The sequence below is a fragment of the Phaenicophaeus curvirostris genome, chromosome 2, assembly GCF_032191515.1.
Source record: "Phaenicophaeus curvirostris isolate KB17595 chromosome 2, BPBGC_Pcur_1.0, whole genome shotgun sequence".
NCBI lineage: Eukaryota > Metazoa > Chordata > Aves > Cuculiformes > Cuculidae > Phaenicophaeus > Phaenicophaeus curvirostris.
In genome coordinates this window covers 101,603,903-101,615,487 of record NC_091393.1, presented here as the reverse complement: position 1 = coordinate 101,615,487, position 11,585 = coordinate 101,603,903, and the positions used below count along the sequence as shown (strand labels likewise).

Here is an 11,585-nt window from a genome sequence, read left to right as displayed (position 1 = left end):
CATTTACAAATCACACAGACAGGCTTGTAGGGTAAAACATCCTAAACTTACAGGACATTGTCAGTAGTCAGGGACCAGCTGAACACAGAAGGGCTCATGTTCATCCAGGAACACAGAAGAGGAAGAAGGGGGCATTGCGTGCTTGTGTATCATTTGTGAAATAATTATTAAATACTGTTTATACTCAGTGTACACTTCAAAAAGGGAGTTCCAAACAAAGAGAAAAATACATCACAAAACACAGAATCCCAGTCTCCAGTAACATTATCAGGGTATGACCTCATCCTGGTTGAGAGGCTAAAGTCAACAAAGTTCTACAGCTGGAAGGTGAAGTCACACAATGTACCAAAAATCAGGTGCGCATCTTTAATGAGAGTAATTAATTAACTGAGACTACTCACCAGAGGGTTATAATGGCTGCTTCATCTCTGGATGGTTTTCAGATCAATACAGGAGTATCTTCCTGAGGACACTGTGACCCAATCACAAACTGGGAGGCTTGGTAGAAGACTCAAATTCTGATATTCAATATGTAGAAGTTTTGAGTCGAAGCTGTTGATGAGTTCTCTGAAGTCACCATCTATGGAGAAGCTGATCAGAAAGGGTAATAAAATTATTCCTAAGAGAGTGAAAACTTATTTACATTGTGTCTGAATAATAATAACTTAAGCACTCACCAGCATCAACACGTGCCTGTAAATGCAGGAACAGAAGTGCTAATAAAGGGGAGTATGAAGTTCAAAGACAGAAATAATTACACAAGGTTAAAATGAGAGTAGATTCAAAGAGCGTAAGAAGAGTCTTCACATAATAGAATCCCGGAGAAGCAAATGATGCTAAACAACATTAAATGGTAGACAGAATGAGGAGTTTTGAAGAAAAAAGACCACAATAGATGCATTATGAAGACAACAGGAAAACAAATGAGCTATGCAACGGGAAAATGAAGCTGAAAATGGAGTTTAATCAGATATTAAAACTGATATCATTGACAGTCTGAAAGATCACATAGGAAAGGGATATTGCTGAGAAATAGTAACAGGAGGAAACGTGACAGGGAAAGATGATAAAGTCATTCCAGCATTTCAGGGTGTGCAGAAGTTGTCAAGAAAGACAGGGAACGTGGCCAGAGAAAGTGGGGCCCTAGCAGCAGCATGGGCAGAAGAAGAAAAGGACGGAAGTCCACAAATGGTACAGGAGAAAAATATGTCTACCACAGGTTAAAACTAGGGAGAAATTCCACTGGCTCCTGACACCACTTAATGTTTATCAATGCGGGGATAAAAGTAAACCACCATTAGACCCTCTCAGAAGATTCATGCAAAGGAAACCAGAAAAGGATCGGGATTTACAGAATTATATACAATTGTTCATCATTTCTCTCTGCACCTGCTTCACTTTTGAAGTTGTCTGATGAGAAATCCAAAGACTGAAGCAACATGTTATAAACAAATGAAAAGTCATCACAATCAGTTTAATGAAGTGCACAGAATAGCAATTGATCATGTCAATAAAAATAAAACAATTAATTTTACATCAAGTGTGCTTTATTTCCTCCACAGGTATTCTGTTAAATAAAGCACCATATATATACTGCCAGGCCACAGCTAAAGAGGATTCTTTACAGAATCAAATTTCTTGTGGTTGTTTAGTATACAAGTAAACTTAATTTTGATAATAAGAACCACAGCGATCTGAGGCAATTGCCTCTATTATAAGGTACAAAACTGGCACAGAGGACACCATATTATACACAGTAAAAATGCCATAAGTTTAAATTACATCATACAGGGCAAGGAGGCCCTGTTCTCCCAGACAGCCATATTAAATGAAAGCCACTACAGTGAACTCTTAATTACATAAAACATACCCATTATCTGATTGCCCTTTAAGAAAGTGTACGATAGATGCAAAAAAATAAAACCAACCCAAAATCTGGAGTTCTGCCTGACCAAGAATTAAGCATATAAATCTGTCTTGCCATTCAAGCAGAGAGCACTGGACAAACTGAAGCACAAAACGGAAATAAGCAAAACTTATACAAACAGCATTTTGGGGGGGAAGAGAAAAAAAAAAAAGACTTAAAAGCAGACATGCTCCATCTAATGTCAAGAAGCAGCTTGGTTTCCTTTTCCAGATATCCTTGTGACCACGTGAATTGTTGACTCAATGGTCCTACACAGGATGTCTAAAATGTCATGCTGCTGCATGTGACTAAAAAGTCCTCTGGAATGGCCACAACTTATTGATAAACTGCTATCGGGGTCCTGGGATGGTAAGGCTTGACCATCACAGCTCCGCAAATCTGCGAGGTCAGATAAAACTGCTGAAATCGATGTGGAAGGAAACTCCGAGTCCTCCTCAGCTCCAATGGAATCCTTGGAAGTCTGCAGTTCTTTAAATTCTTTGCATTCCTCAAATTTACCGTTTCCCGACTGCTCTTCCGTGTGCTGTGACCGTGTTGCTAACATTATGTCTTCTGAAAATGAAGATGGAACTTCCATTCTGTACTCTTTGACAGAACCGTTCTCAGGAGAAGGAGGATCTTGCTCAGTGCCTGGATCAATGATCGAAGAGTCCCGTGTCTCATTATCTGAAGTGCTTGTTGGGGTCAATGCCTCCCGGGGTTCAGTTTTTGTATCACTGATACAACTATCTACAGTGTGCTCCTCATCACTGCTGACCCGTCTTCTCTTTACAGGAGTAGCTCCTTCATCATCTGTAAGAAAGGAAACTCTCTTAAGGAAAATGCATTGTTTTTATCCAAGTAACATAGAATCATAGAATGGTTTGGGTTGGAAGAGACCTTACAGATCATCCAGTTCAACCCCCCCGCCACCTTCTACTGGATCAGGTTGCTCAAAGCCGAATTCATGTAATTGCCTAGAATTTTAGGCTCATAATAAAATATTTATCATTTACTCCCAGAGTAGTGCTGGGGACTGAAGCCAAGAAATGGCCCACGCTGCAGGGTAATGAAACAATGTGTTATGTTGATATTGTAAAAGTTTCTAAAACCTTAGAATTATTAGAGTGACACCATTATAGAAAGCAAACCTTTAGTTTTTCTTTCTTTGGCTTCTTGCTCTTGTAATGAGTTCCTCTGTTGTTGACAAGCTCTACATTTGTTTAAAAGTTCTTGTAAGGTTGGAATCAGGGCTGAATTGAGCTGTTTGGGAGTGTGCACTGAAAGCAGCAAGGCAAGTGCTCGGAGGTCCTAAAAAACCAGAAGTAAGCAAACTTAACTAGCCTTATTTCACACTTTTATTTGATCAACCCCCCACACAGAGACACCTGTGCAATCAGCAGAGGTTTCAACGTCTTCTCAACATCCAAAAGATCAAATTCTACATATACTTACACTACTGAAATTTCCCACTCACTAACTTGCTGACCTTAATGTCGATCTGTCCAAAGCAGATGACAGCACTGTGCTGCTCACTGTAAGATGAAACCTTTTGCTGGGTTAGAACATTTCTACAATTAACTCTACTGACCTTTGCTTTACTTCCTCCCCACATCCCCCTAGTAAGCTCCTCCTCAAGTCTTATGGTCCCCACCACTGGTTTGGAAGACCCAAGTGAGAGAGTGTGTATGTGGGGAATGGAGAGTTCTGGAGAGCTTAGGTTGCTGCTCTGTAAATTCAGAGCTATCTGGCTGGTAAAGACTAATGTTTCCAGCCAGACAGTCAAGACAGCCTCCTGGGCTCTCACCAGGAGTGCCTCCTAAATGATGCCAGTATTTGAACAACTTAAAAAAGACTCACCCCATTTAAAGTAGAGCTTGCTTTGGAAATTTCAACTCTCTGGTTGCTGAAGTCAGATTCTAGGCTTTGATACTGATTTATTAGATTTGTAATTAAAGTATTGATTAAGTTGGCACAGTTTGCTTCAGAAAACACCTGCCCTTGGACCTGTTAAAAGAACATACTTTTTTAAAAAAAGCCCAAAATAGAACTGTGAAAACAGTCTCCTAAACTGAAATAATTTATATGGTTGCACGTCTTGAAATAGAAATCATCACTAAAAGACCACCTACCTTCAGGAGAAAATGGGTCAAAAAGGTGTATACAACATTGTTGTTAAGAAAGGTTCTTTCATCCATCAGAATACATTTTATATATTCTGCAAAAACTGGATCTTCACAAAGGAGCTTTATGCAGTTCTTTGACATCGCAGACTGATGGAGAGAGAGAGAACACAAGGTCATGACTGGAAGCACGGCACTGTGGTAGCACTGTCTGCAATGGTTGTCTCAGTTGGAGACACCCAGCCAGGCCTACTGACACTCCTAATTCATACTGGACCATTCTTACTGGCAAAAATATTTCAGGTTTATCAGGCATCAGTAAATTGTACAAATTATTTTTTGTCAATTATTATATCACATTTCCCTTTTATGAAGTTTGTTCATTGGGAAATGCCAGTTTATCACCATCAGTGTGGATCTGCAGGGCTGATGTCCGTGAGCCAACTACAGGGTCCTCTTACTGAGGTACAAAGGTCCCTCCTTGCAGAGGGCATGTGACAGTACTCAGGACTTAGAGAACTGCTAATTTTTATTTCATCATACCAGTGTTTACACTACATAAAAAGAAGGAAATGCACAGAGGCAAAATGAAGTAATTTTTGGACACCATGCAGGTTGCCATCCTGCCAATCTTACGCACTGTGTGAAGCTGCTGCCTAAGTTTTTTCTGGACCTAGGGCATACTGGGATCGAATACAATCCACAAGATTTTTATACTTGATTTAGCAAGTTTTTGTTAGGCAACATAAGCAGAGGCATCTTCTATTAAAAAATACTAGTATACTGAATGATCAAAAAATACCCACTAGTTAAAATCCATGGGTTAATCTCCATTTCACATTCATAGCATTTTGCCTGTATTTCCGTTCCATTACTTCTCAAACCCACTTAGTCTTACCTGAGTCTGACAAAGCTCTGTCCAAAGTTTTGGGAATAATGCAAGATGAAGTGGCAAACCTTCATATGCAACTAGGACACCTGAAATTTTATGAGAAAATAAGTTTGCGTGTCAGAATTTTGTCGGAGGTGCTCACTTCCAGATAAAACATTTGATAAGACCACATTCCAAGCACTTTTTATAATCAGAAAGACGTATTGTCTGTGACATTTTTACATTTTACACTTAATACATATGTGCATCCCTTCAGCATTTCTGTGAAATATGGAAAAAAACCCCCCAAATCTAAAAGAAAAGCTGGCTTTAGTTCTGGGTTTGTAATCAGGTTCTTTCATTACTGACTTACATTTTCAATGTTAGCTACAGCACTTAAAGTTTGAACTATATCTTTCTTTAAAACTAATGTATAATTTTTAAAGGATGATCTTTATTATTAACCCAAACACCATCGCTACTTGGACCATGAAAGAGTTATGGAATACTCTGAGCAGCAGCAAACCATTCACATTCCCAGTACACTTTATAACTAACACAACCTACAGTACTTATTAATAATGCTAGAGTTAGAATCAGAACAATGTGACAAACGATGAGCAAGTGGGTGATTCAGGGGATCAAAAGAATATTCTTCTATCACAGGTCTTTGGATAAGATTAGTTTTGTATCTAGTTTCATTTGTCTAGAGGTGGTATTTAATCATAGCAGGCTAGCCAGCTTCTACAGGCAGGGAAAACAAGAAAATGAGAAGGTATTTTCAGAAGGTGGCTCATTCTGCTTAAGATATTTAAGAGTCAGAAGATAAATTTCTCTTGGAAGGAACTGAGGTCTCTCCACTGAGGAGAGGGAAAATCTACACTACAGAGGAAAATCTGGCCATACGTCTAATTTTTAGACAACTGGAGAGAGATGGTTCCCGGACCATGTAATAACTATTTCTGTGACATAAAGGCTTGTGCACCTGCACCTACCACACTGGGTAACTCAGCTTATCCTGGGGTCTGTGGTGGGAGACAAAAAAAACCTCATGCCTTTGGAATAGAGCATGAACTTAAAGAGGCCATTCAAGGTGGGATGCTCTCCTTCACAGAGGTAGCCAAATGGCTGGAGGAGGCAGATAAAGCCATGAACACATACCACGTTCACACACCAAAGACGTAGGTTTCCATTGTGACAGGAAGAAACACAAATACCAGGGGTATCTACTGGCAGAGCTGAAACAAGTACCACGTACAAACTACATGATTGAATGGTTATAAACTTAATTAAATGTTGTGATGGTTCCCCAAACTATGGAGTAAAATAAACCTGGGTTGGTAACAACAAAACCAGTGCCAGGAGTGGCTGTCGTGTATGCTCCCGGGGAGACTGGAAATTAATGCCAATGGCAGAGATGCTGAGGATTCAGGATCTTATCCAAAGCAAATTGCCAAACTAGAAAAAAAAAAATAGCTTCAGTGAGTCTGTATTGAAGTCTAAATTCTAATTGAATTCTCACTGGTTGTTTCAGCTCCTTTCTGGACAGGCCTGAAACATAAAAGCCATGTAGGTAAGACTGCACTACATCACACGTCATACAGTTTGTGGATAAAAATAACATCCAGAAAGAGCAATGCAACAAGTTTCACAAGCTCTGTTTTTATCTGAAAATTCTAAATATGAAACTTAGTGAACAGTCATAGTTATCATAGAAAAAAATCCACAGGCTGTTTAACCTTCATACTTACTCATTTTAACTAAAGTTTCAGTAAACTTTTCACAGTTGATTGCAACTCGACATAGTAGATGGATGAACTGATGATAAGAAAAGAAGTAGTCTAGCAGCATACGATCGTAAACATCATCTTTGCCCTGAAGATTTAAGAGAGCTTCATTTAAACTACATAAGCAACTGCACAGCAATCAAACTTCCTAGGCCTCTAGTTTAATGTTACTGCACTTCTTGCCCTTAAATGTTTAATCCCATACTACAGGAAAACATATTGGGAATTTCCAGGTCCAACCCAGGGTAGCTGTGTCTTCTCACTGAGCCCTTGGCAAGCACAAGAGTGAGATCAGATGAGGGTTGGCAAATGCAATTCCTCCACTAGTCAAAACTTTTATTGTAGGATTCTCATCAACAGACTGAGAAGACGCAAAGTGGTACAAATACCACATCTTGAAGATGACAAGAAAAGAATGTGGTAATTTTAAATCAAATACAAACACCTATACATACATACACTGCTGCTTTTCAAACCATAATTTGTCAGCTACGATCTGCAGAAGTCAGAGTTTTCTAAAGACCAAGCTTCACCAGCTTTCAAACAGTATTTTCAGGAATGTCTCAAATCAAATGATAAATATACGCCAAGGGTTTTGTGTGCAAATATTTAATATATTTTGGGTGTATACACTTATAACGAGATCAGCTTCTGTAGAACAGATAGCCAAACAGAAATCTTAAAAACTCAAGCAAACAAATGCAATCTTATACACAACAAACAAACAGAAAGTAAGCATGCAAAACCACAGGGAAACATTATCGTGGATGTGGTTTTAAAGGCTTAAAAATCTGCTGTTTCTTAATGCATATGAATTCATTCTAAAGTGTAAAATACCATGTCATATCAAATGATGACTTTTAAAGTTCAAATATTTAGATATTTTAGTGTCACATCCATTACCTCTGGATAAATGATGGAAATAAAGACTACTGAGGATTTCTGGCTCTATACATTTTTCAAAGAACTTAGGTCATACAGTAAATTTGATGGTGCACAAATATATAAAGCATCATTTTGAAAGCTTTAAAAAAGAAGGGTTACTTACCCTACAGTAACCGCGCTTCTTCGAAATGTGTTGCCCACACAGATTCCCATCTACGTGCACATAGGCCCCATGTGCAGGAGATTGGATTCTTTCTGAATAGCAGTGTCCACTGGGGCTGTGCCTGCACCCAGTGTGTCCTTGCGACCACTGTACCTGAGGGCATAAGGGGTATGGCGGCTTCAACCACCACTCAATTCCTTCACCAATAAGAATCCCCTATGACAGGACTCGGAGTCAGCACAGTAGGAGGACCACAGAATCTGTGTGGACAAAGCATCTTGAAGAACCACAGTTACTATACAGCAAGTAACCAGTTTTCCTTCTTCAAATGATTGTCCATACATATTCCTTATAAGGTGGGATTCACCTTACCTGACTTTAGCTATCTAAAATCTAGTCATTTCAGTATTCCCTGCAGTCAACAGAGAGGGACAGACACCTCCAAAGGAAGAGTCACCTCATCTGGACTCAGGCTTCTAGGACAGGAAGGAGGGCAACTATTTGTCTCCTGAGGATAATTATTTACTGCCATTAACCACAGGATGAGCTGGACACTCACCTTCTAGATAGGCAAAGTTACGTGAGCTGAATCCCACCATCGCTACAACTGTAATAATGGGACTTGGCAAGTGACTACGAAGTAGCCCCACCAAAGCTGGAATCTCATCAAGAAGCCCACAGAAGGGAAAATGGAAAGTAAGAGACTTAAAGCTTTATATGGTATTTCAGGTACTGGTATTTTACCCAAACAATCGGTAGACTATGCCTCAGTCCTGGTGGACTGGACTCCAGTGAAACCTGGAGGAGCTATTCAGCTGTCTGGTAATAAATCTTAACACACTTTGAAACCCATCTGGACAATCCCTGCATGACTCCTGATTTTTCCTTATAAATGCCACAAACAGATTGGATGATTATAAAAATCTGTATTTTGTTTTTTATCTGAATAGAAGATTCAAACTCTTATCATGTCTGGAATATGAAGCCGTGTGTCACCAAGGGCAGGGAAATGGTGCTTCTGGAGTGCACAACTAGAATGGAGTATATGAGGACAACACATCTTGAAGAAGAATTGTGCTTTGTTTACAAAGAAAATGTAGATGCATATGCTACTGGATTCTTAATTATGTTTATAAAAAGGAAAAAAAAAAGAAGCTATTTATAAGACCAAACGCTTACGTACCTTGCTGGCTTCCACCATTGTAGGTAAGAGGCACATATTAAGTTCAGGACGTGGAGGACGAATATTGCTTTTTCCCCCTATTAATTTCAAATTTTCACGACATGGAAAATAAGGTCCAAGAGACACTGTAGTATAATTTAGGATAAAATAGGGATATATTAAAAAGGTCAATATTCGACATCAGCAAGGAACACGCTAGAGCAATAATAGTGTAAGAGAACTTCAAAATACAATCACTGAAATACCTACTTGGGATATTACTGTGGTGGTATGTACAATGATTGTGCTGTAGAAATGGAACCAGAGTATGTAGGAAATCATGAGGGCTTAAAAGTACAAGCTCCTTGAGGACATCTACAAACAAAAAGTTGGTTTTGCTATTACATATTGTTATTTCTTAACAGCAAACAGTTTACAACTTCAAGGCTCATGCATTTGCAAACTCTCTTTCATACCACTTTTGCTGCACCTAGTGTGCATGGTGGAGATAGGCTCTACTGTGACTAGCACAGACAGTACACCCCTGAATCCCCTTCACTCCCTTCACCTCTGCCACTGGGAGAAAACCTGCTCAGTGGTAGATCAACCACCAGAGAGAAGGGTGCCAGCTTGCAGAAAGTAGAAGTTCAATAAAATTACCCTCTTTCCTTCTTCTTAAACATATCAGGTTTGATGCCTGGAAAATGTCAACCAGCAGCAGTCAGGAGGACAATAAGAAAGGCACTCAAAGTAAGAGGAAAATGCATATAAATGACATAAAATTGGTTTAATTTGGGCATAGCTTTAGGCCTTCATCAGCATGCACAAAAATGCAGACTATACCCATTAAAAATATTTTAGAAAAACTAAACTAGAAAAACTTTTTAAAATAGTTCTTCTAACATGAGAGAAACGCTTACATATAATGTCTACACTTCTAAAAAGTAAGCCATTCTATTCCACAAGCTATATAAGCTTTTATCATTATATCTTGCAGTAATGGATCATAAAAACGTTCACTAAAAGCTGTTACTCACACTAACTTGGTCACCATGTATCCTTTTGAGTGGAGTGTTAGCTAATACTTGAATTCTAATGTAAGCCTTGGGGTTTGATTCTAAACTCACTGATACCTGTATCTGGGAGTTATTCCTTAATCCTGCCCATTATCAGACACCAGTCTGCTGTCTCAAAATGAAGGCTGACATTTTGAGCACATAGTCTGCATTCCTGGGGAAGTAGCAATATTTATTTCAACCAGACAAGACCAAAATTTTTTAGACTAGGAAAAATGGCAGTACTGATGTACTGACAATAGTAACATCAACAATTCCAATTACAGAGTACCTAGTAAGCATTTGCACTTGCAAAACTGGACTTTGAATTTCAAAGCAGGTAACTGCATAGAACAGGTTCTTTCTGACTGCAGTTACACTATGACAACTTACCAATACAAGCATTTCTAAGTTCTGGAGGACTATAGGAATTTAGCAGAGTTAAGAGCTTATGGGCAAATTCAATTCGCTCCTGCCACTGAATGAGAGCTTGCTTCACATCTGCAAATGGAAAAAACCACAGTGTTTAGTTAATCTCTCAAAAGCTCTTTATTTAAAGCACAGAGTTTTACTGCTGAACAATGTATCTTTTTCCTCTAACATGTTTATAATCAATCTAGAAATACATTAAATCTCAATGGTCTATTGCTATTAAATTCACTTATCTAGTTTCATCTTATGTCAATAAGTAATAAGTAACAATTTAATAACTGTTAATAATATCTCCTACTGTATGAAAAGTTCTTAAACATAGATAATAATGCAAAATAAAACATTAGGACTTGTGTCATAAAAATCAGTAAACAGACAACATGCATAATCCTTTGTGGAGTTACAATCGAACCTTTTCTTTGAAGATATGGACGTGTTGATTTCAGAACTGAAAGGAAAATAGACAGAAGTTCTACCAGGTCTCCAGTCACATGGCAAGCTGTGGCCTCGTGGTACATCATGTGCAACGTGTTAAAGGACTACGACGACAAAATGCCAAAAATTTATGTTGCCAAATTAACACACTGATTATTTCTATTTCCAGCCTACAGAGAGCACTTTTACAGTTCTTTTATGCTCATAGAAGATTTATCAAAATATACGGTGCTAGATGAAATCACAAAATTACTTAAACATGTAAAAAAAGAGTAAATCTTTATACAAAGTAAGTATTTTACAAAAAGATTCTAGAAAAAAAATAAAAAAGGAAAGAAAGAGGCAGGGGCAAGAGAGAGAAAGAGAGAAGGAAAGAGAGAGAACAAACAAACAACCAGGTATCTTCTATAATAACCAAATATAACTGTTGACCTGGACATCTGGCTGTAGTAACAATGAACAACAGTAAGTCTTTTATGGAGTCTTATAAACTGAAACCTGCCTTTGGCCAGAAGGCTGATACTTGTTTTTCCTCAACCCAAAAAACCTAGAAAATTTTTGTCATGTGCGCTTGTGCCAGAGGGAAACCGAATTTGTAAAACCTATTATAAGAATATCCCCTTTGCAGGTAGCTATCGCCCACCTCAACTCAAGAAATAAGGATTTTTGTGAGCACATCCAATACAGCTTATAGAGAGAGGCATTTTAAAACAGCCTTGATTTGTCTTCAAGGTAAAAGCTTTATATTAGTGACTCAAGATAATTA

General features: G+C 38.5%; 1 protein-coding gene across 2 annotated transcripts in view; it reads right to left on the bottom strand.

Annotated features, from left to right (window-relative positions):
- Nucleotides 1–944: 944 nt before the first annotated feature.
- Nucleotides 945–11,585, bottom strand: part of USP34 (ubiquitin specific peptidase 34) — a 142,889-nt gene continuing 132,248 nt past the window's right edge. For both annotated transcript variants that reach the window (XM_069850171.1, XM_069850170.1), the window contains 11 exons: nucleotides 10,797–10,923; nucleotides 10,346–10,453; nucleotides 9,168–9,272; nucleotides 8,919–9,043; nucleotides 7,736–7,888; nucleotides 6,652–6,775; nucleotides 4,928–5,007; nucleotides 4,039–4,179; nucleotides 3,767–3,913; nucleotides 3,058–3,217; nucleotides 945–2,719 (listed from right to left, as the gene is read on the bottom strand). In XM_069850171.1, the coding sequence (XP_069706272.1) occupies nucleotides 2,109–2,719; nucleotides 3,058–3,217; nucleotides 3,767–3,913; nucleotides 4,039–4,179; nucleotides 4,928–5,007; nucleotides 6,652–6,775; nucleotides 7,736–7,888; nucleotides 8,919–9,043; nucleotides 9,168–9,272; nucleotides 10,346–10,453; nucleotides 10,797–10,923 (1,881 nt within the window). In that variant the 3' untranslated portion in view covers nucleotides 945–2,108. The remainder of the gene's footprint in view (nucleotides 2,720–3,057; nucleotides 3,218–3,766; nucleotides 3,914–4,038; nucleotides 4,180–4,927; nucleotides 5,008–6,651; nucleotides 6,776–7,735; nucleotides 7,889–8,918; nucleotides 9,044–9,167; nucleotides 9,273–10,345; nucleotides 10,454–10,796; nucleotides 10,924–11,585) is intronic.